Source organism: Anomaloglossus baeobatrachus, chromosome 2 (assembly GCF_048569485.1).
Source record: "Anomaloglossus baeobatrachus isolate aAnoBae1 chromosome 2, aAnoBae1.hap1, whole genome shotgun sequence".
NCBI classification, from domain to species: Eukaryota; Metazoa; Chordata; class Amphibia; order Anura; family Aromobatidae; genus Anomaloglossus; species Anomaloglossus baeobatrachus.
This window is the reverse complement of record NC_134354.1, coordinates 737,131,412-737,155,644: the sequence shown is the minus strand read 5'-3', so window position 1 is coordinate 737,155,644 and position 24,233 is coordinate 737,131,412. Positions and strand designations below refer to the sequence as shown.

Below are 24,233 nucleotides of genomic sequence, written 5' to 3'. Positions count from 1 at the left end.
CTGTGAGTGACTGAGCTGTGGGCGGTGTTTCATCGCTCGTCAGAGCACAGTATCTTGCACGCTTTCCCATTCACTGCAGAGAGACGCTGGGCTGTGACGCTGGGCTGTGACGCTGGGCTGTGACGCTGGGCTGTGACGCTGGGCTGTGACGCTGGGCTGTGACGCTGGGCTGTGACGCTGGGCTGTGACGCTGGGCTGTGACGCTGGGCTGTGACGCTGGGCTGTGACGCTGGGCTGTGACGCTGGGCTGTGACGCTGGGCTGTGACGCTGGGCTGTGACGCTGGGCTGTGACGCTGGGCTGTGACGCTGGGCTGTGACGCTGGGCTGTGACGCTGGGCTGTGACGCTGGGCTGTGACGCTGGGCTGTGACGCTCTACCCAGTCACTCACGGAGAATGGGGCCAGCCGCCGTGATGTCAGGTAATCTGGAAGCCCAGGGTCATGTGATGGGGATGAGCGGACCACATTAGTGCCGGTCACAGGCACTATTGCCAACACAAGGTATTTGAGAGAAGCCTTGTTTCTCAACGGTATATTGATGTGGCTTGGAAAACTAAGTAATGAACAACCCCTTTAACTCCGAAGTGGCAGCAACCAGTGGGACCCAGCAACAACCACTAGAGAAATTTGGCCAGAATTGGTCCTCATGGAAGAATTGGTGCCAAAAAAGCATACCTTCTATATGGAGTCAAGGCCAAGTGACTCAACGGCGCATGAAAACATAGGACTGGGGTGAAGAATAATGGCAGCAGGTGCTTTGGACTGATGAGTCAAAACGTAAAATATTTGGCTGTAACAAAAGGCAGTTTGTTCGCAGAAGGGCTGAAGAGAGGCGGGATGAGTGTTTGCGGGCAGCAGTAAAGAATGGTGGTGGTTTCCTGCAAGCCCAGGGCTGCATTTCAGAAAAGGGAGTTAGGAATTACGTTAATATTAAAAGGAAATCTTCTAAAAATGTGATAAAATGGCACTGTCACTTAATTCAAACTGCAGCCAGTCCCTGTCACATCTCAGGACGGGCTGTAGTCTGAAGAAACAGCTCCAGAGACCTGTGTCTCAACTGATAAGAGAAGCTGTATTATAAGAACAGGTACCTCTGAACCTACATGACAAGAAATACATTGAGGCTGACTGCACACAAATGACTGGAGGAGAGGGAGAAAAAAAATATCAACATCTTTGTGTTCAGTCAGCTGAGGAGATTTATTTCTTCTCATGTCACAGCCCTGCTCACAGAAGTATGTGTGCTTATGATATAGCGCCCCTGTCAGTTGAGACCCAGGTCTCGGATGCTTTGTTTCTTCTAACGTATGACTAGGACACGCTGCCCTTTGAATTACATGACAGGACACAGTTTTATTAGATTATTAAATTTTGATTCTTTCACTTAGATTTTTGAAAATATTCTTTGGAACCTTTTTTCTACACCTGCCTAAAACCTATGCACAGTACTATGTATGTATATTACATTATAGCTATATAATATATGTGCATATATAAAACATACACATAGGAGATATCAGGAAGGACGAATAAGATTTGTAATAGGAGTTGAAAAGGAACAGAGTCTGGGGAGAAAGCGGTCCACTAAACTCCAGTCTGCCAGGTGAGGAGTGAAGGTCTCACAGGAGCACCGCTCTCTCCCCAAAAGTCTATGGGAGTTGCTAAAACAGCTGAGCAAACAACAACCATCCTTTATTCATCACTTTGTGTAACCCAAACAGATTATTATAGAGTAAAAGCCCAAGAGGCGTCCTGGGTCCAGCTGCTGCAGCAGAATGACGGAGTGTCTAGGGGGGTGCAGATGTTCCCAGCTGCCAGGACAAATGGCCGTTTTATCGCAGTGCTCGTCCGTGTCACCCTCTGATCTGCACATAACCATTCTGGCTTCTCAACCTGTTCTGGGACTATTGGAATAGTATTTGCATGTCAACCGGAAAGAATGTGGATTGCATGGTGGGGTCATACGACACGCCTAAAATATGAGCCTTATACCAATGAAAGCTGGAAATGAGCACTATACGCCTAGTACACACCAGATAATTGTAACCGCCCCCTACAAACTTGAGCTGTGCCGACGGAACAAGTGACCGGCGCAGGCATGATACGGGATGCTGGAAGATTGACATCATGTATTCATGAATCAGTCCTCGAGGATATATTCCAATATATCATGACACGATGCTATTACTGCACAGTCCAGAGATTGAATTAATTACTGCCCAAATGTAAAGACCACGTAAACGTCTGAAAAACGCAATTCAGTTACAGATCCGCTTTAGTGTAAAGGAGGTCCTAAGCCATATCTACAGCTCGCCCACAGCAGTGACCGTCCCCCTGCACTAATCACAGGGGGTATTGAGTCGGAGTCGTGGAGTCTGTCCATTTTGGTGGAATCGGAGTTGGTATCAAATGGACTGAGTGCTAAAATATATAATAAATTGGGTATCGCACTTCAATGCAGAATGTGCTGAATATTTTTTTTATAAGAATTTGGGAAAGTTATGAAATGTTCTATTAACATCTGTTCCATTCCTGATCAATGGATCTAGGGTTTTAGTTGAGATGAATCTGTGCTGCATTTCATTACTTACAGCAAGATAGAATTGCAGCCGTATATTGCTCAGGCCAAAAAGACTACTACTACTCCAGCAGGATACAGCTAAACCCCCACTAGGTGGAGGCATCACAGGTGCAGGGGGAGCCATTCACACTCACTTCCAAATATGGACTTCCAAATATGGACTTCCAAATATGGACTTCCAAATATGGACTTCCAAATATGGACTTCCAAATATGGAGGAGGTAATGGCTGGATGGTAAAACTGCACACTAGTGGCTTGCATAGAGCACTGTTCACACTAGCAGACGCACAGTCACAAACCCGCAGCCTATTAGGTGACGCCCATACTATTAGATCAGGCGGGCTGCCAAGCCGTACCCCCACTGCGCGCTACATAGGGACAGAAACTCTAATGGCAAGGCCGAACAAAAAGGGGCCTGGCTGTATCCTGTACAAAAAAAATATGTTGTCATGGTAGCACAGGGTCATGTGATGTCTCCTGTACTACACCTGACTTGCTTTCACTTTCGCTGTGCCAGCGGCACAGCAAAAGAGAAAGAGCGTATCTGCTGTTAACTGCCTTGTAGCTGTGATCAGCAGATACTGCAGAGCTATCGGATTGCTGATCGCAATAGCCCCCTAGGGGGACTAGTAAAATAAAAAAAAAAAAAAAAAAAGTTAAAAAAGAAGTTTTAAAAAATTAAAAAAAAAAAACAACAAAAAACCTAAAAGTTCAAATCAAACCCCATTCGCCCCATTGAAAATTAAAGGGTTAAAAAAATAAAATATACACACATTTGGTATCGCCGCGTCAGAAACGCCCGATCAAAATATAAAATCAATTAAATCTGATCAGTATACGGCGTAGCGGCAAAAAAATTCCAAACGCCAAAACGACTTTTTTTGTCGCCACAACGTTTGCGCAAAATGCAATAACAGGCGATCAAAACGTAGCATCTGCGCAAAAATGGTACCGTTAAAAACGTCAGCTCGAGACGCAAAAAAATAAGCCGTCACTGAGCCATAGATCCCGAAAAATGAGAACGCTACGGGTCACGGAATATGGCGTAAAACATGCGCCACTTTTTTCGGACAAACTTCCGATTTTTTTTTAACCCCTTATATAAAAGTAAACCTATACATGTTTGGTGTCTGCGAACTCGCACTGACCTGAGGCATCACACCCACACATCAGATTTACCATATAGTGAACACAGTGAATAAAATATCTCAAAAACCATAGTGCTATCGCACTTTTTTTGCAATTTTTCTGCATTTGGAATTTGTTTGCCGTTTTCCAGTACACTATATGTTAAAACTGATGGTTTCATTTAAAAGTACAGCTCGTTCCGCAAAAAATGAGCCCTCACATGACCATATTGACTGAAAAATAAAAAAAGTTACGTCTCTCAGAAAAAGAATGGCGGAAAAAAAAAAAACTGAAAGCGAAAAATCGGCCGGTCGTGAAGGGGTTAAAGGTTATCAAATATACAAAATTATGCTAAACTAATAATGACAAGCGAGTGTGTTATATGTGGGCGAAGAGTCCATCTTCCCAATAATTGACTATACTCGTTACTCGAGTAGAGAGCGTCAGTGTGTCTGACCTGCTAGACTCGAGAACCAAGCACTCCAGCATTTTAGCGCTCGCCCATTATTAAGCGAGAAGTCCTGGTTACATCTTAGGAGAATGGTCCCCCAACACATGTTAAAAGAAGGTTTTCCGGTCTCTTTCTACTCTTACATATGGTGACAACTTGCTATAAGAAAAAATATTCCCTTTTGATCCCCCACCTCTCCTCAGTCCTTTTGCACCACCAACTAGCTGCAGTAATCACACTTTTAGGATTGCTACTTCCAATAGGTGACACCAGAGTTTGTCTCCTTCCTCCCTGAAGAGACACAAGGAGAATAGTTTTCCCCCGCCAGACCCCAGTAGAGCTTCTCATTCAGCCAGATCAGTTTCATACTTTGCACTGACGAGGGACAATCATCCAGAAACAGTGTGTCTGAAAACTGAGGTTCGGATCTGGCATAAATCCTAGGTCATTTGAAAAGGCTCGTTAACCCCTTCACGACCGGACGATTTTTCGCTTTGTTTTTTTTTTTTCGCCATTCTTTTTCTGAGAGACGTAACTTTTTTATTTTTCAGTCAATATGGTCATGTGAGGGCTCATTTTTTTGCGGAACGAGCTGTACTTTTAAATGAAACCATCAGTTTTGCCATATAGTGTACTAGAAAACGGCAAAAAAATTCCAAATGCAGAAAAATTGCAAAAAAAGTGCGATAGCACTATGGTTTTTGAGATATTTTATTCACTGTGTTCACTACATGGTAAATCTGATGTGTGGGTGTGATGCCTCAGGTCAGTGCGAGTTTGCAGACACCAAACATGTATAGGTTTACTTTTATATAATGGGTTAAAAAAAAAAATCGGAAGTTTGTCCGAAAAAAGTGGCGCACGTTTTACGCCATATTCCGTGACCCGTAGCGTTCTCATTTTTCGGGATCTATGGCTCAGTGATGGCTTATTTTTTGCATCTGGAGCTGACGTTTTTAACGGTACCATTTTTGCGCAGATGCTACGTTTTGATCGCCTCTTATTGCATTTTGCGCAAAAGTTGTGGCGACAAAAAAAACATCGTTTTGGCGTTTGGATTTTTTTTGCCGCTACGCCGTATACTGATCAGATTAATTGATTTTATATTTTGATACATCGGGCGTTTCTGAACGCGGCGATACCAAGTGTGTGTATATTTTTTTAACCCTTTAATTTTCAATGGGGCGAATGGGGGGTGATTTGAACTTATAGGTTTTTTTGTTTTTTTTTAATTTTTTAAAACTTTTTTTTTTAACTTTTTTTTTATTTTACTAGTCCCCCTAGGGGGCTATTGCGATCAGCGTTCCGATCGCTCTGCAGTATCTGCTGATCACAGCTACAAGGCTGTAAACAGCAGATACGCTCTCTTTCTCTTTTGCTGTGTCGCTGGCACAGCGAAAGTGAAAGCAAGTCAGGTGTAGTACAGGAGTCATCACATGACCCTGTGCTACCATGACAACTATCGGGAGTCACGTGATCGCGTCACGTGACTTCCGGTATCGGGCGGTAAGTAAATGTTTACCGCGATCGCGCTTATAATGGCGCTGTCACATATTGACAGCGCCATATAAGGGGTTAAACGGCACGAGCAGATAACGATTCTGCTCGTGCCTAGCAGGCATACATCTCAGCTGTGAAAATCAGCTGAGATGTGCGCCGATCGCAGCATGATGCTGCCGGCAGACCGCGGGCAGTAACATTATGACCGCAAGGACGTAATTTTACGGCCCGCGGTCGTTAAGGGGTTAAAGGGGTCACTTTTGACCTTTAGGATTGCTACTTCCAATAGGTGGCACCAGAGTTTGTCTCCTTCTGCCCTGAAGAGACAATTTGACCAAATGTACCGGAAGAGAAGAAGGAAAAAAAACAAAACAGCGAAGACATAGCCAGTGTGATGGAGCAGTAGCAGGATACTATAAGGTAAGCAAATGTCATTTTTATTTTTTTTCCTTTCTACCAAAAAGAGGCAAAAAATAATGAAAGCAATAAACAAAATGCAGCATTATGTATAGAGTTCAACTGGCATAATAGAAAAAGAAGCCAAGAAAAGTTATGTAAAGTACAAACAAGCATTTCCACAGACTTTTAAAAGCGTGTTCACACAAGCAGATTTTTGGTCTGAGTGATCTCTGAAAATCCGGACAGTACACAGAACAATGTTATTCAATGGGGCGCAGCAGATGAGCCATTTTTTTTTTCACAAACAAAAAAAAAAAAATAAAAATTTGCAGAATGGACTAGTTTCTTCCTTGTGTAGGATGAGACTTGCTTATTCAAAGCAAAAACAAAAACAAAAAAAAAAAAAAAAAAAACCCGGATGCCATACAGAGCCACCGTGTACCATTTGCTTTGTTCTACATCGTAATTCTTTAACATAGGGAACTAACGGTCTTGCAAATTATTAATATAGGCTGCTAAAAACAAGAAAAAAAAAACAAAACCTGATTGCATGAGGATAACAAAAAGAAAAAAAAAAAGAAAAATTGTGTGAACATGGCCTAATAAAGAAAGCAGAGTGCCCATGTTTAAAGGGAACCTGTCAGGTGCAATAGGCACCCAGACCCACAAGCAGTTCTGGATGTATATTGCTAATCCCTGTATCTAGTAGCTTAGATAAAGGGTTCTGTAGAAAAAGTATTTCTAAAGATCCTTTATGATATGCTAATGAGCGCAGGGACTAGTCCCAAGGGCGTTATATCCCCCGACTAGCCGCCCTCTTAGCATGTTAGCACAACCACAGGGGCGTGCTAATATGCTATTCAATGCGCGTACCTGTGTCTGTGATAAACGCTGACGCTGAATGCCGGGCACTTCCAGTCATGCGCACTAGACCTCTCTGAATCTGGGACACATACACCCGGCTTCATACTGCGCATGACCGGAAGTGCATAGCATCCAGAAGCGCGGTCATGGCAAACACGTGTGTCGCCACTGGTGATGCTGAATTGAATAGCATGTTAGTACACCCCTGTGGGAGTGCTGCCATGCTAAGAGAACAGACTAGTCGGGGGATATAAGCGCCCCTGGGACTAGTCCCCACACTCATTACCATAAGATGGGCATCTCGCATTGCATCACCCGATACAGCCTGATCCTCTATGGACAGGAAAGGGTCAGCTACATAGAAATACATGCAACCAAACCCACTCCTGTCAGGAAAGTGTGCGGTCATGGCTCGTGATGCAAGATACGTGCAAGTGTATCTTCAGCCTAGAGATCCCTTATTTATGCTAGTGTATACAGGGACGGTTAGGCAGGGATTAGCAATATACACCAAGAACTACTTGTGGTCCTGGGTGCATATTGCACCTGACAGGTTCACTTTAAGCTCATGCAGATTGGGTGAGGCGATCATATAGATAAGAAAGAAAGGAACAGCCCTTCAAAAAGGGAATATGTCACCAGGTTTTTGCTCCCAGATCTGAAAGCAGAATAACGTAGGGACAGAGACCTTGATTCCAGTGATGTGTCACTTACTGAGCCGTTTCCCGTCATTTTAATAAAAATCAATGTTTTCTCTGCTGCAGATCTAGCAGTTATACAGAGCTCATGAATATGTTGGACTACCTGCAGCACGCCAAGTAGTCCTGTAACGATAATCTACTACTGATTAATCACTGATGTCATCAAAACTACACTAAGTAGCCCAGTAAGAGACACATCGCTGAAATTAGGATCTTTGCCCCTACGTTTTTGCTGCTCTGAGATTATGTGGCAAAAACCTGGCGACAGATTCCCTTGAAAAAAATAGCAGCAATTAAATCAGTAAATTTAAGCAAACTTTGCAGCCATATGCCGATAAAGGAAAAAAAGGTCAAATGCCATGCAAAAATAACCAACAAAAGTTATATCAAAATGCAATATACAGTGGAACCTTGGTTTAAGAGTAACTTGGTTTGAGAGCGTTTTGCAAGACAAGCAAAGCTTTATAAAAATGTGTAACTTGGTTTAAGAGCAATGCTTTGCGATAGAGCAACTACTCACCGTGTACACTGCCGGTTCTGTCCTTTCACTGCGTTCTGACGCGCACTGGAGGTAACTTTCTGTCCATATGTACTGTACACAGTATACCATTGCACTGTACAGTATATACTATATAGCGTGTCTATCAATTTGCATTTGTGGATATAGTATTGTACTTATAGATAACCATGCAGCACATTGCTTGTACTGTACCTCTCGCACACCAATAATTTTATTGTAAGATAAAGTGCAGTTTAATTTGTTTTTATGTTTTTTTACTGTACAGTATTTTGCATTAGTGTAAGGTAATGTTATATGAATACAGGACATTATTTTGTATTACTGTAATAAGTTTGTATAAATACAGCAAACATTTTTGGGTTCAGGAACGAATTGTCTGTGTTTCAATTATTTCCTATGGGAAAATTCGCTTTGATATAAGAGTAACTTGGTTTAAGAGCAAACTCCCGGAACCAATTATGCTCGTAATCCAAGGATCCACTGTAAAAGCCATGCCTCTCTTCCAAATTGGTCAGCACTTGATCTGCGACAGGCAAAGAGCAACCAGGGTTAATATTCCCCCTCTTCGACTTGCATACCACAGATGACACAACCCTGACCCCTGTGTAAGGAAGCCTGACCTTGAAACAGCCGAATCCTGGAAGGAGTCGCTTACAAGACACCAGCGAAACGTTACACAGCATTATCCTGCAACATGGTGGGGGGTGGGGGGGGTTATTGCTGCACAGGATTAATCTGGAGGAGCCATTGACTCCCAGTGGAAACATTCCCAAGAGTGGAAAATAAGACCACAGCTGATTACTACACATTCATGAAAGTAACTTATGTTGGGGGAAAAAAAAAAAAAAAAGTGAGCGCTCCTGAAACATATTTCCATCTGAAGGCAAACCACGACATAATCTTATAAGTCCTAAGAATTGATCGGACTGCATCTACGAGTAAAGCATCTTCTTTTCCGCTGCCCTCAAATTATTTTGATCTTGGAATTATTTTTATCCAGAACATAAATGTGGTCATCAGAACACGAAGGACAATGTGCGGGACACACCAGGTCCCGGGTGTGAGCGGACACTCACCACTGTGGGGTTGCCGCTGCTGATCAGCTGGTTGACTTCATGGAAAATGCTCTTACAGTCGATGGATTTGTCTAGAGATCCCCTCTTCACTATGACCGCGACGGCCAGCAGGATCTGTTCTCGTACGTATTTCTGAAGGCTGGGGGAAAAAAAAATATATATATATATATATATAATAAATAAATATATATAATAATAAATAATAATAATAATAATAATAATAATTTAATGCTTACTCATACATAGTATTTTGCATTAGTGTTTGTAAGCCAAAACCAGGAACAATATGAAAGTAGTGGGCAGCCCCTTTAAAACCGATTTGTATATCCTGTAGGTCAGGGGTGGGGAACCTCCGGCCCGCGGGCCGCATGCGGCCCGCCATGACCTTTTATGTGGCCCCCGGGCAGATTCCCGGGGGAGGCAGTGCTGGTGCTGTCACCGCGGTTTGCTGCCGCCGGCCCTTTAAATCCACACATTGCTGTTTGTGCTGCAATGTGTTCTCCCGTCGGCCAGTGCCAATTGTGGGCGGGTCCACAGCAGCCTCGCAGCTTCTACCCTTGTGTGTCCGCCCCCTGCCCTCCGGAGATTAGTGCCTGCCTTCTCCTTCTGATGCAGTGTGTCCGGCTCCTGCACTCCGGTGATGTGAGTGCAATGCTGCTGTGAGTCCAGCGCCGACCCTCTGCTGCCATGTGCCCTGCCCAATGCTTTGTGCCTCCCCACACCAGTTCTGTAAACCCTCTCCCCCAGAGTTGCATGAAACTCTCAGCACAGTGTGGCCCCCAATGTCCTGTGTGCACCCCTCCCCCAGTCCTGTGTGCAGCACCCAATGTCCTGTGTGCAGCCCATCACCCAGTAGTCCTGTTTGCACCCCCCTCAATCCTGTGTGCACCCCTCCCCCAGTCCTGTGTGCACCCCCACACAATCCTATGTGCAGCCCATCACCCAGTCCTGTGTGCACCCCCCCAGTCCTGTGTGCACCCCCCAGTCCTGTGTGCACCCCCCAGTCCTGTGTGCACCCCCCAGTCCTGTGTGCACCCCCCAGTCCTGTGTGCACCCACCCCAGTCCTGTGTGCACCCACCCCAGTCCTGTGTGCACCCACCCCAGTCCTGTGTGCACCCACCCCAGTCCTGTGTGCACCCACCCCAGTCCTGTGTGCACCCCCCCCAGTCCTGTGTGCACCCCCCCCAGTCCTGTGTGCACCCCCCCCAGTCCTGTGTGCACCCCCCCCAGTCCTGTGTGCACCCCCCCCAGTCCTGTGTGCACCCCCCCAGTCCTGTGTGCACCCCCCCAGTCCTGTGTTCACCCCCCCCCCAGTCCTGTGTCCACCCCCCCCAGTCCTGTGTCCACCCCCCCCAGTCCTGTGTCCACCCCCCCAGTCCTGTGTGCACCCCCCCAGTCCTGTGTGCACCCCCCAGTCCTGTGTGCACCCACCCCAGTCCTGTGTGCACCCCCCCAGTCCTGTGTGCACCCCCCCCAGTCCTGTGTGCACCCCCCCCAGTCCTGTGTGCACCCCCCCCAGTCCTGTGTGCACCCCCCCCAGTCCTGTGTGCACCCCCCCCAGTCCTGTGTGCACCCCCCCAGTCCTGTGTGCACCCCCCCAGTCCTGTGTGCACCCCCCCAGTCCTGTGTGCACCCCCCCAGTCCTGTGTGCACCCCCCCAGTCCTGTGTGCACCCCCCCCAGTCCTGTGTGCACCCCCCCCAGTCCTGTGTGCACCCCCCCAGTCCTGTGTGCACCCCCCCCAGTCCTGTGTGCACCCCCCCAGTCCTGTGTGCACCCCCTCAGTGATGTCTGTGCCACCCCCCCAGTGATGTCTGTGCCACCCCCCCAGTGATGTCTGTGCCACCCCCCCAGTGATGTCTGTGCCACCCCCCCAGTGATGTCTGTGCCACCCCCCCAGTGATGTCTGTGCCACCCCCCCAGTGATGTCTGTGCCACCCCCCCAGTGATGTCTGTGCCACCCCCCCAGTGATGTCTGTGCACCCCCCCAGTGATGTCTGTGCCACCCCCAGTGATGTCTGTGCCACCCCCCCAGTGATGTCTGTGCCTCCCCCCCAGTGATGTCTGTGCCTCCCCCCCCAGTGATGTCTGTGCCTCCCCCCCAGTGATGTCTGTGCCTCCCCCCCAGTGATGTCTGTGCCTTCCCCACAGTGATGTCTGTGCCTTCCCCACAGTGATGTCTGTGCCTTCCCCACAGTGATGTCTGTGCCTCCCCACAGTGATGTCTGTGCCTCCCCACAGTGATGTCTGTGCCTCCCCACAGTGATGTCTGTGCCTCCCCACAGTGATGTCTGTGCCTCCCCACAGTGATGTCTGTGCCTCCCCACAGTGATGTCTGTGCCTCCCCACAGTGATGTCTGTGCCTCCCCACAGTGATGTCTGTGCCTCCCCACAGTGATGTCTGTGCCTCCCCACAGTGATGTCTGTGCCTCCCCACAGTGATGTCTGTGCCTCCCCACAGTGATGTCTGTGCCTTCCCCCCAGTGATGTCTGTGCCTCCCCACAGTGATGTCTGTGCCTCCCCACAGTGATGTCTGTGCCTCCCCACAGTGATGTCTGTGCCTCCCCACAGTGATGTCTGTGCCTCCCCACAGTGATGTCTGTGCCTCCCCACAGTGATGTCTGTGCCCTCCCCACAGTGATGTCTGTGCCTCCCCACAGTGATGTCTGTGCCTTCCCCACAGTGATGTCTGTGCCTTCCCCACAGTGATGTCTGTGCCTCCCCACAGTGATGTCTGTGCCTCCCCACAGTGATGTCTGTGCCTTCCCCACAGTGATGTCTGTGCCCTCCCCACAGTGATGTCTGTGCCCTCCCCACAGTGATGTCTGTGCCTTCCCCACAGTGATGTCTGTGCCTCCCCACAGTGATGTCTGTGCCCTCCCCACAGTGATGTCTGTGCCCTCCCCACAGTGATGTCTGTGCCCTCCCCACAGTGATGTCTGTGCCCTCCCCACAGTGATGTCTGTGCCCTCCCCACAGTGATGTCTGTGCCCTCCCCACAGTGATGTCTGTGCCCTCCCCACAGTGATGTCTGTGCCCTCCCCACAGTGATGTCTGTGCCCTCCCCACAGTGATGTCTGTGCCCTCCCCACAGTGATGTCTGTGCCCTCCCCACAGTGATGTCTGTGCCCTCCCCACAGTGATGTCTGTGCCCTCCCCACAGTGATGTCTGTGCCCTCCCCACAGTGATGTCTGTGCCCTCCCCACAGTGATGTCTGTGCCCTCCCCACAGTGATGTCTGTGCCCTCCCCACAGTGATGTCTGTGCCCTCCCCACAGTGATGTCTGTGCCCTCCCCACAGTGATGTCTGTGCCCTCCCCACAGTGATGTCTGTGCCCTCCCCACAGTGATGTCTGTGCCCTCCCCACAGTGATGTCTGTGCCCTCCCCACAGTGATGTCTGTGCCCTCCCCACAGTGATGTCTGTGCCCTCCCCACAGTGATGTCTGTGCCCTCCCCACAGTGATGTCTGTGCCCTCCCCACAGTGATGTCTGTGCCCTCCCCACAGTGATGTCTGTGCCCTCCCCACAGTGATGTCTGTGCCCTCCCCACAGTGATGTCTGTGCCCTCCCCACAGTGATGTCTGTGCCCTCCCCACAGTGATGTCTGTGCCCTCCCCACAGTGATGTCTGTGCCTTCCCCACAGTGATGTCTGTGCCTTCCCCACAGTGATGTCTGTGCCTTCCCCACAGTGATGTCTGTGCCTTCCCCACAGTGATGTCTGTGCCTTCCCCACAGTGATGTCTGTGCCTCCCCCCCAGTGATGTCTGTGCCTCCCCCCCAGTGATGTCTGTGCCTTCCCCCCAGTGATGTCTGTGCCTTCCCCACAGTGATGTCTGTGCCTTCCCCACAGTGATGTCTGTGCCTCCCCACAGTGATGTCTGTGCCTCCCCCACAGTGATGTCTGTGCCCCCAGCCCCATGCCTCCAGTTAATTAATTGCTTCACCCAATATAGCAGGGTCATTTAAACATTGATAATTTTGTGCGGCCCCCGAAGGTTGGTAGAAATTTCCAAATGGCCCCCGACAGAAAAAAGGTTCCCCACCCCTGCTGTAGGTGAAGGAGGGGGAGTGTGTCAATGTGTTGTAGGTAAAGGCAATGACTGTGTGCGAGGGGGGGTGGGTTAGGGGAGTTTTAAAAGTTTGGTTGATGAGCTATATGATATGAAACTGTAAAGATCTGTATACCCATACTGTTCCTATATTGCATCGACAGATGTATTTGTTTGTAACCTGTACATGCTTTGTTTTAACCCCTTCAGCCCCCAGCCTGTTTTCACCTTAAAGACCCGGCCATTTTTTGCAATTTTGACCAGTGTCACTTTGACAGGTTATAACTCTGGAACACTTCAACAGATCCTGGCGATTCTGACATTGTTTTTTCGTGACATATTGTACTTCATGTCAGTGGTAAATTTAGGCCGATATGTTTTGCGGTTATTTGTGAAGATTTCGGAAATTTGGCGAAAATTTTGCAATTTTCAAAATTTGAAATTTTATGCCCATAAATCTGAGAGATAGGTCACACAAAATAGTTACTAAATAACATTTCCCACTTGTCTGCTTTACACCAGCGCAATTTTTGAAAAAAAAAAAAAAAAAAAATTCCGTTAGGAAGTTAGAAGGGGTCAAAGTTCATCAGCAATTTCTCATTTTTCCAACAAAATTTCCAAAAAAAAATTTTTTAGGTACATCACATCACATTTGGAGCGATTTGAGAAACCTAGGCGACAGAAAATACCCAAAAGTGACCCCATTCTAAAATCTGCACCCCTCACTCTGCTCAAAACCACATCAAGAAGTTTATTAACCCTTTAGGAGCTTCACAGCAACCAAAGCAATGTAGAAGAAAAAATGAAAATTTTACTTTAAACACAAAAATGTTACTTTAGCCATAAAAATTAGTATTTTCACAAGAGTATCAGGAAAAATGCATCATAAAATGTATCGTGCATTTTCTCCTAAGTACGCAGATACCCCATATGTGGTGGAAATCAAATGTTTGGGCACACAGCAGGACTCGGAAGGCAAGGAGCGCCATTTGAATTTTTGAGTGCAAAATTAGCTGCACTCATTAGCGGACGCCATGTCGGGTTTGAAGACTCCCTGAGGTGCCTAAACAATGGAGCTCCCCCATAAGTGACCCCATTTTGGAAACTAGAGCCCTCAAATATTTTTTCTAGATCTTTGATGTGCACTTTGAACCCCTGGGGGCTTCACAGAAGTTTATAACGTTGAGCCGAGAAAAGAAAAATTATTTTTTTTTACCACAAAACTGTTGCTTCAACCAAGTAGCTTTTTTTATCACAAGGGTATCAGGAAAAAATGCACCATAAAATGTATTGTGCATTTTCTCCTGAGTACGCAGATACCTCATATGTGGTGGAAATCAAAAGTTTGGGCACACAGCAGGACTGGGAAGGCAAGGAGCGCCATTTCACAGCAAAATTGGTTGGAATTCTTAGCGGACGCCATGTTGCATTTGGAGACCCCCCTGAAGTGCCTAAACAATTGAGCTCCCCCACAATTGACCCCATTTTGGAAACTAGACCCCTCATGGAATTTATCTAGCTGTTTAGTGAGCACTTTGAACCCCTGGAGGCTTCACAAACGTTTGTAATGTTCAGCCGTGAAAATATTTTATTCTTTTTTTTACCACAAAATTGTTTTTTCAAACAGATAGCTTTTTTTCACAAGGGTATCAGGAAAAATGCACCATAAAATGTATTGTGCAATTTCTCCTGAGTACACAGGTACCTCATATGTGGTGGAAATCAATTGTTTGGGCGTACGGCGGGGCTCAGAAGAGAAGGAGCGCCATTTCACAGTAAAATTGATTGGAATTATTTTTTTTTTTTTTTTAACTTCGTTTTATTAACAATTTCAAACATGGTACAACTGACATTTGCCATATAAAGATAGCTCCGTATATAGATAGTAATATTTAACTATAACAATAAACAGTCATATAAAGTCCATAATATCTTTAGCACTTAAGATAGAACAATGTTATTATCCATACTACTTATCATTTGCATATATATCTAATTTTATATTGAGCATAAGAACAGCTCTAACTATCAGCATGACCATATTTTGAAAACAAGATAGAAAGAGGAATAGAAAAAGGAAGAAAGAAAGAACAACAACAGCCAGATTGCATTATTATACCTCAATATACCATTGGACAGTGTTTCATATCCCAACATCTAACGGGAACCACCATTATCCGCATAATCTCCCTCAAACCTCCGCAAGTGTGTCTGGAGAAGAATTCCACAAACCCCAGATTTTGTTAAATTTTCCCGGGCACCCCCTATTATAATATACCACCCGCTCATAGACTATGGTTGCATTGACTAGTTTAACCCAGGACCTCACAGTTGGATTCGAATCTCCCATCCACCTCAGAGCTATTAATTTCCTAGCCAGAAACAATGCCTCTCTGAGGAATATTGTCATGTAATGATCCCAGGACTCTTCCTCCACCACCCCAAACAGGCATATCAAAGGGTCACACAAAACAGGAATCGACACAATCGATGTCAACAGAGATGTCACTCCCCGCCAGTACGAAGATATATTGGGACAGCTCCAAATCATATGTACCAAATCATATGTATGAAATTTGCCCCTGAGAGATGACACCTCGGGCACTCCGATGTACGAGAACGGCCCATACTAAATAATCGAGTTGGAGTAAGGTATGCCTGGTGGACAATGTAGCATTGAATCAATTTATTATTAACCGACGGGGATACCGCAGTCGGAGATTCCAATATCTCTTCCCATTCCTCTCCCTGTAGAGAGGGAATTAGAGATTTCCATCTATCCTGGGCTGGCAAGGGGTCCGACTCCACCCCCACCGACAACAGGTAAGTATATATAGCTGAGATGAGGCCTCGAGGTCCTTGTGATTTTAGAATACCTATCATAGGAAGTGATGATATCAATTTCCTCACTCCAATTTTCTGTATGTGGGATTGAATCGCTGTGCGAATCTGCAGGTATCTAAAGAATTGTGATCTTGGAACATTATATTCAATCTGGACTTGTTCAAAGGACTTGAAGGTTGTGGTTCCCGGGACAAAAAAAATCACCTAATGCACTGACGCTGTGAGTGGCCCAGAATTGCGCCGAGGGGTGATCTCTCAGAGTATGGAAGTGGCTATTCCCCCATAATGGGAGTTCCGCCACCACCCCTTCGAAGTGTACCACCCTCTTGGCTTGTCGCCAGACTAATCTTGCCAACCTGAGGAGGGGTAATTGCCGTGGTGTTCTCAGTCCATCTGATTCCAGAAAACCCACTAAACAATCAGTCCCAGCCGCGTGTGCCAAGTGACTCTCAGAGTTTGGCAGCTGACATCCAGGCATCCAAGTCTCTAGTGCCCTAAGCTGTCCCGCGAGGTAGTAGAGGAAGAACTCCGGTAAAGCCATCCCTCCCAGTCTTTTGGATCTCTGTAAAATGGATAACCGAAGTTTGGGTCTGGATTTCCCCCATATGAAAGAGGTAGTAAGCGAGTTCAACATTGAGAAGAAGGATTTGGGTACTGATACTGCACTATGTTGTAGTGTATAACTAAGCTTTGGAAGTAATATCATTTTGATTAAATTTATTCTGCCAACCACTGACAGGGGTAGCTTGCTCCACAAGTTATATTTAAGTTTAACGTGCTCCAGAAGTGGTGTTATACTCGTCTGCAGGTCTAGTGTATGGTCTTTCTGTATGTGTATTCCCAGGTATTTAAAGCTAGTTACCACTTGCAAAGGTGACCTACCCTCCATTGAAATTCCAGACCCATGCATTAATGGCATCAAAGCCGACTTATCCCAGTTGATGCGTAGTCCCGAAAACTCCCCAAATGTATCTATAGTGTCTATAACCACCGGTAGAGTCTCTTGCACTCGATCTAAGAAGACAACCATGTCATCCGCATACAATCCTATTTGATCTGTTCGGTCGGCTATAGTGATTCCAGTGATCTGTGGATGAGAGCGGATTCTAATTGCCAAAGCTTCAATAACTAGTGCAAACAATGCTGGAGACAGAGGGCATCCCTGTCTTGTGCCCCGATTCAATGCGAAGGGTGTAGACATAGCACCATTGACTAGTATCCTGGCTGTCGGGGACCTATACAACATATGAATCCAGTTACTGAATTTAGGCCCAAAGGCGAATCTCTGGAGGCAGGCAAATAAAAATGGCCATTCTACCGAGTCAAATGCCTTGGCCGCGTCCAGCGAGGCCAAGGCCCACTCGTTCTCCTGGACCAGTGTGCTATATTGCACTATGGACTGGACCCGTCTTATATTTATAGAGGTGTTTTTCCCAGGCATAAATCCGGTTTGATCTGGGTGAACTATACTCAATATGACTGAATTAAGCCTGGACGCCAGTATTTTGGTAAAGATCTTGTAATCCACGTTAACTAGGGATATAGGACGGTATGAACCGCAGTCTAGTGGGTCTTTACCCTCCTTCCTCAGCACGACTATATGTGCTTCGTACAATGAGGCAGGCAGAGAGTCGCCGGCTGAAAAATGTGAGAAAACCTCTAAAAGAATCGGGGCCAATACGTCACAATATTTACTATAGAATTCTATGGGAAGGCCATCTGGACCCGGGGATTTTCCCCTAGCCATATCCGAGATGGCAGTAATCACTTCATCCAGTGTGATGTCCGCCTCCAGAGACTCCCGTTGTGATTCACTCAAAGTGGGAAACTCCAAATCCGACAAATATGTCACGCAACTTTGAACTCCATGAGGATTTCTAGATGTGTATAGGGTTTTATAGTATTCACAAAAGCACTCTAAAATATCCTCAGGGGATGTAGCTATTGAGCCATCCATCCTCCGTATACCCAATATTGTATTTGAAGTGTTGTGTTGCCTAACCATATATGCCAATAATTTACTGGATTGATTTCCAAGCTCAAAATATGATTGTCGGGTAAAGAACAATTTGCGTTTGGACTTGGTCTCAGAGTGCTGCATATATAACCTATATGATTGCATCCAGGCCGCCCTATTTCCATCGGTTGGGGCCGATATATATATTGCCTCTAAGTCCCTAAGTCTCCCCTCTACTATATCATCCTCAGTTTTAGTCACTCTTTTAAGATATGTTATGGTTGAAGACAAACACCCTCTAAGGTAGGCTTTAAGGGTGTCCCACACCAAGTTAATATTCCAGGGTTTAGGGTGTGCTTCCAGGAAATCCTCTATTTGGGTCAGAGTTCTATCACTTTGATCTATTAGTTTTAGCCAAAAGGGGTTTAACCTCCAAAAGGGTTTACCAACACCTTGGGTAGTCTTCATAGTAAGAATCACTGGGCTGTGATCTGATATGCCCCTGACCCCGTGTACCACGTCATCCACCCAGGTTGCGATATTGCTCGACCCAAAAATATAATCTAGTCGGGACAGCGTGCGTCTAGTAGAAGAATGACATGTATATTCTCGGGTGTTAGGATGCCGGAGTCGCCAAAGGTCAATCCACCCACCTCCCTCCGCGCATTGCTGCAAATCAGTCAAGTGTGTGGCCGAATGTTGTCCCCCTCCATCCATCCGAAACCTGTCCTGCTCCTCATTCATCACAAGATTAAAATCCCCCATACATAACACATAAGCATCTGGATAATTGAGGGCAAAGCTCATTGCTTGTTTAAGAATGGAGATGCGAGCTGGCGGGGGTTGTAAATACATAACAGCACATAATCTCTAGAGTTTATAGACGCATATATAAACACAAATCGCCCCTCCGGGTCACGCCTCACCACCTTCACTTCCCAACGGATATGTCTATGGACCAATAGAGAGACACCCCTGGAGTAGCTGGTGTGGAACGCATGTGCCGACCATTGTACCCACGGTTTGTTTACTAGTCTGGCTGTGTCCCGTGTGAGGTGAGTCTCTACCAGTACCACCAGTTGGGCCTTGACTTGCTTAATTTGGGAGAATACCTTAATACGTTTTTTGGGCGATTTAAGGCCTCTGACATTCCAGGTCATAAATATTAGCTCTGACCCCATATCACATAGATCTTTTTATAGAACCAGGATCCCAGGTATAAGACGCTTTCTGCCCTGCAAGTAAGTGTGGTTAACCCTCCAACAGTAATAAGCCTGTCCCTGCAAAGAAATAAAGTTAATGCAATTGCAGCTGTAAACATATAGAACCAATATCGAACTTCAGGACCTTTCCGATAAGTCCTGTAAAACATTTCAAACATCAATGGGGATACCACCACTGAATACAGTGTCCTGGTATAGGTGGTATAAGGGTGCACAAGATAGGGCTCCCATTTCACAAGAACCAATTCCTGGCCAATTCCTCCATAACTCGAGGCACGGGGAAGTCCCATCTGTCTCCAAAGGGGGCTTCAAGCAACCATGAAATAAGAGGGTCGCCAGGGGGCACAGAAAATGTCACCTAGGAAAGTAATCTCATGGCTTCTGCCCCTTAGGTTTCGGGTGTACCTGTAGCCAGTCCTCAGCCTCAGCAGGTGTAGTAAAAAATAGAGGCGACCCTTCATGCACTATGCGGAGCCGGGCAGGGTACAGCATAGAGTAGATGATGTTCCGCTCCCTTAATTTCTTCTTCACCTCCATGAAGTGGGCCCTCTGTTTCTGGAGGTCCACCGAAAAGTCCGGAAAGATCGAGAGCGCAGCATTATTGAACTTGAGTGGGCTCTTCTGTCGGGCCAGACGGAGTGCTGTATCTCTATCTCTGTAGTTGAGCATCCTTGCTAAAAAGGGACGTGGTGGCGCGCCTGGAATAGGAGGCCTCGTTGGAACTCTGTGCGCCCTCTCCACCGCAAATGTCGAGGAGAACTCATCTCCGAGATTACATTTCAGCCACTCCTCCAGGAATTGTTCCGGATGCTGACCTTCCGAGCGCTCTGGCAGTCCTATGATTCGTATATTGTTTCGACGCATGCGGTTCTCCAGATCGTCTGCTTTTTGGCGCCATGCATTTGCCGATCCGGCCATTGTTGTCATTTTTGTTTTGAGTGTTACAGTTTGATCCTCAAGTTCAGACACTCGCGTCTCGACTTCCGCTGTTCGGGCCCTCAGGGTTTGCATGTCCTGACGCAGGAGGGCCACCTCTGAATGTACCTGCTCAATCTTCCCTTTGAGGGAGCTGTTGCTTGTAGAAATTGCTTGTAGAAGCTGCTCATACACCTGCCTCAGGGTTAAATCATCTTTATCCTCTGACCCGTCATCCAATAGTGCCTGACCTTTTGGGGTGGCATTTCTCTTGGCTTTAGGGGCATCTGCCTGACCACCCCTTGCGAACTCCTTAAGTTTGTCAATAGCTCCACTTTGTTTAGGGGGACTCATATTGATACACTGGGGATTTGCTGATTCTGCACCCCTCTCTTATCGTGCCCCCGTGCGTCTGAATCTGTGCCTTTATAATGTATATTTAGTAATATGTCTGTCTCCACTTCCTCACCACGTCCAGAGAGCCGGAAAACAGCCACTTATATGGTGGATAATAAGAATGAAGGGAGTCCCAGGGCAGCACAGCACTCAGGGTGTATTTATCAGGATGATGCAGGCCTGCGCAGCGTGGGGACTTCAATATGTGTCACTTATTTGTTTTCATGTGTCAGGAAAAATCTGCAGGGCCCGTTTTTCAAGGCACACACTCCAGACCCTCCAGCACTCTATGGGTTAAAGTCTTCCACACTGCAGCCGGCCCCCCTAATGTGCTGCACACTGACTGCCAGTTACACAGCTAAGGGAGAATTAACTTCCCTGTGCTCACCGCTCCTGGGTCTTCACCTCTGGCCATAAATCTGTCACTCCTCTCTGCTCTCCGGAGTCATGCTCTGCTCACTGTGGAAATGCAGGCTGTGGGAAGATGGCTGCTGCTCCACTCTCTCCAGCCTCAGGAGATCCAGCAACGCCGTGCAGGAGTCAGAGAATAGCTCCAGTGGGAATCTGCAGCCTCCAGATGGTGTCTCCTGTCACAGCAGCAGGTCAGTGAGTAAATGGATCAGGTAACCAGGTGTAAATGGCCAGGATAAGATCAGGATTATAGGAGCTCTCTTCCCATGCGTCCTCTCTGGTCGGCTACATCGCCCCGCCCCCATTGATTGGAATTATTAGCAGACGCCATGTTGCATTTGGAGACCCCCTGAGGTGCCTAAACAATGGAGCTCCCCCACATGTGATCCCATTTTGGAAACTAGACCCCCCCCCCCATACAAAAAAATGAGTTTGGCGAAATAAAAAATACAGACATCAGTAAAAAAAAAAAAGAAAAAAAAAAAATATGAGCGCCTGCCACTAAGACCAGTGCCAAACGTGAGAGCAATGCACGAGTCTCGCATCGCATCATCCACTCCAGTCTGGAAGCGAGCAACTGCGCTGGATAATGCGATGCGAGAGGGCGGGGGCGACAGATGAGAAAGGGCGCAGCGGATGGAAGATGGGAAAGGGCGCAGCGGGTGGAGGAGCGGCAGCGGATGGATGATGGGAAATGGCGCAGCGGATGGAGGAGCGGCAGAGGATGGGAAAGGGCGCAGCGGATGGATGATGGGAAATGGCGCAGCAGATGGAGGAGCGGCGGAGGATGGGGGGGGGGGGAGGTAGGTGAGATGGGGATACCTACCTTACAGGATGGATCTAGGCAGCAGGATCACAGCAGCATGTGCTGCAAGCCACCCTCCCCACACATGTGCTGCAAGCCACCCTCCCCCCACATGGAGGGATAGGAGGTGTAGTGGCGATGGAGAAGGGGCATCCGATGAAGGAGGCGGCGGCCGCCGATCGGGAACAGTGGGGGCCGATTCGGGGGCAGCAGCGGCTGAAAAAGGTGGGTGCGACGGCGGCGGGGACAGTGGCGGCGGATTGGGAGCGGCGGCGGGGACAGTGGCGAGCGTGGCGGCGGGGACAGTGTTGGTGGGGACAGCGGTGGATCGGGAGCAGCGGCGGGGACAGTGGCGAGCGTGGCGGCGGTGGATCGGGAGCAGCGGCGGGGACAGCGGCGGATCGGGAGCAGCGGCGGATCGGGAGCAGCGGTGGGGCGATCGGAGACAGCGGCGGGGCTGGCAGGGCGATCGGTGACAGGGGCGGGCGGTGGGGGCAGCAACTTACCGATGGGCACCCGCAGAGACCGCTCTCCTCGGCTTCCAGGGACGGTCACAGGCCCCAGATCCACATTGATTGGAGAAATCGGTCACAAGACCGGTCTCTCCAATCAGAGCTGGGGGCGGGTGAAGCACCGATCACCCAGCTCCAGCCAATGGCCAGTGCTACAGCAGCACTGATCAGGGCTGGATTTAAATGTTCCAGCCATTTTCAATGGCTGGAACATTACAGTGACTGTAATTGGCGGCGTTTGTCAGCCAATCACAGCCTCTGTAGGTTCGGGGAGGAGGCACCACCCCTTCTGCGGTCAGGCAGAGGTCCCCTCCTTCCCGAATCTACCGTTTAAATCAAAGAAATTGGACTCCCCGGGGCTCCGGGACCGCGATTTCGCCATGACGTACTGGGTACGTCATGGGTCGTTTAGCACCATGTCACCGTGACGTACCCAGTACGTCAAAGGTCGTTAAGGGGTTAAAGGGGTTATCCGGCTTATTTTGACTTTTTTTTGTCATTACATTATTGGGCTACACTGGGGCAGGTAAGTAGATAGTAACTACCTCCCTGCCCTGCTGTCAGCCCCTCTCCCCCGGCTCAGAATGGTCATGTGACCGCTCCTGACGTGATTTTGCTGCCTCCTGTGATGTGCTTATGCTGCCTTGTTGACGGGTAACACAGCCGACATGTAGCCGCCCTACTGGGCGGGTACATGGCGCCGGAGTCCACGCCCCCTCCCCACATTCCATAGTGCAGGGGTCTCACTGCCTGTACGCTGCATGCAACCCCCAATGCTGCTGGCGACGTGCAGGCAGTGACCTCCTTTCTGAATGCTACCTGTGCTGGAGCCAGTCAGTGCTGTATATCAGATGACTGATTCCCGGGCGCTCTGCAGATAGGAGCGCTGTATATAGCTATGATCAGCCGCCGATCAACCAAAGGCCAGCAGCAGATCATTGCAGTAGCGTATACAGAGCTCGGCTCTGTAGAGCGCCCAGGAATTTGAATCTGATATACAGCGCTGTCAGCTGCAGCCCCTGTGCTGCTTGTGGCGTGCAGGCCCCTTGCTGACCGCGGCCTCTGCTCCTGTGCAGTCAGCGCTTTATAACAGATGACAGATTCCCGGGCGCTCTGCAGAGCCGAACTCTGTATACAGCTATAATCAGCTGACAGCCAAGCAGAAGCCAGCAGCAGATCACTGGAGAAGCTGCATAGAGAGCGCGTCCTGCACAGCGCCCCGGAATCTGTTCTCTGATATAAACCAGGAGGCAGGACACAGGGCACCGAGGGAACGAGGACAGTGAGAAATATTAGTGTTTGTTTTTGTGTGTGAAGAATGGCATACTAGGGGGCAATTCTACAGGATAGAGCACAGCTACAAGAGGAGCCCAAGGAAAGGGCACAGTACTACCGCATGGCGACAGGGATGGGCACCGTACTACCGCATGGCGACAGGGATGGGCACAGTACTACCGCATGGCGACAGGGATGGGCACAGTACTACCGCATGGCGACAGGGATGGGCACAGTACTACCGCATGGCGACAGGGATGGGCACAGTACTACCGCATGGCGACAGGGATGGGCACAGTACTACCGCATGGCGACAGCGATGGGTACAGTACTACCGCATGGCGACAGGGATGGGCACAGTACTACCGCATGGCGAGAGGGATGGGCACAGTACTACCGAATGGCGACAGGGATGGGCACAGTACTACCGCATGGTAACAGGGATGGGCACAGTACTACAGTATGGGGACAGGGATGGGCACAGTACTACATTATATGTGCGGTGGATGTGAGGATCACTGCTCTGTACTACCAATGGTTGGATATACAGAGCAGTGATATCTCATGTGTGCAGCACAATCACCGCACATATAATGTAGGGATGTGTCCATCTTTACTGGA

At 48.1% G+C, this 24,233-nt stretch overlaps 1 protein-coding gene across 1 annotated transcript in view; it reads right to left on the bottom strand.

Annotated features, from left to right (window-relative positions):
- XPO4 (exportin 4) overlaps nt 1-24,233 on the bottom strand; it is a 185,530-nt gene that overhangs the window by 120,748 nt on the left and 40,549 nt on the right. Inside the window, exon 4 of the mRNA XM_075337399.1 lies at nt 9,222-9,360. Coding sequence (XP_075193514.1) covers nt 9,222-9,360 — 139 coding nt within the window. The remainder of the gene's footprint in view (nt 1-9,221; nt 9,361-24,233) is intronic.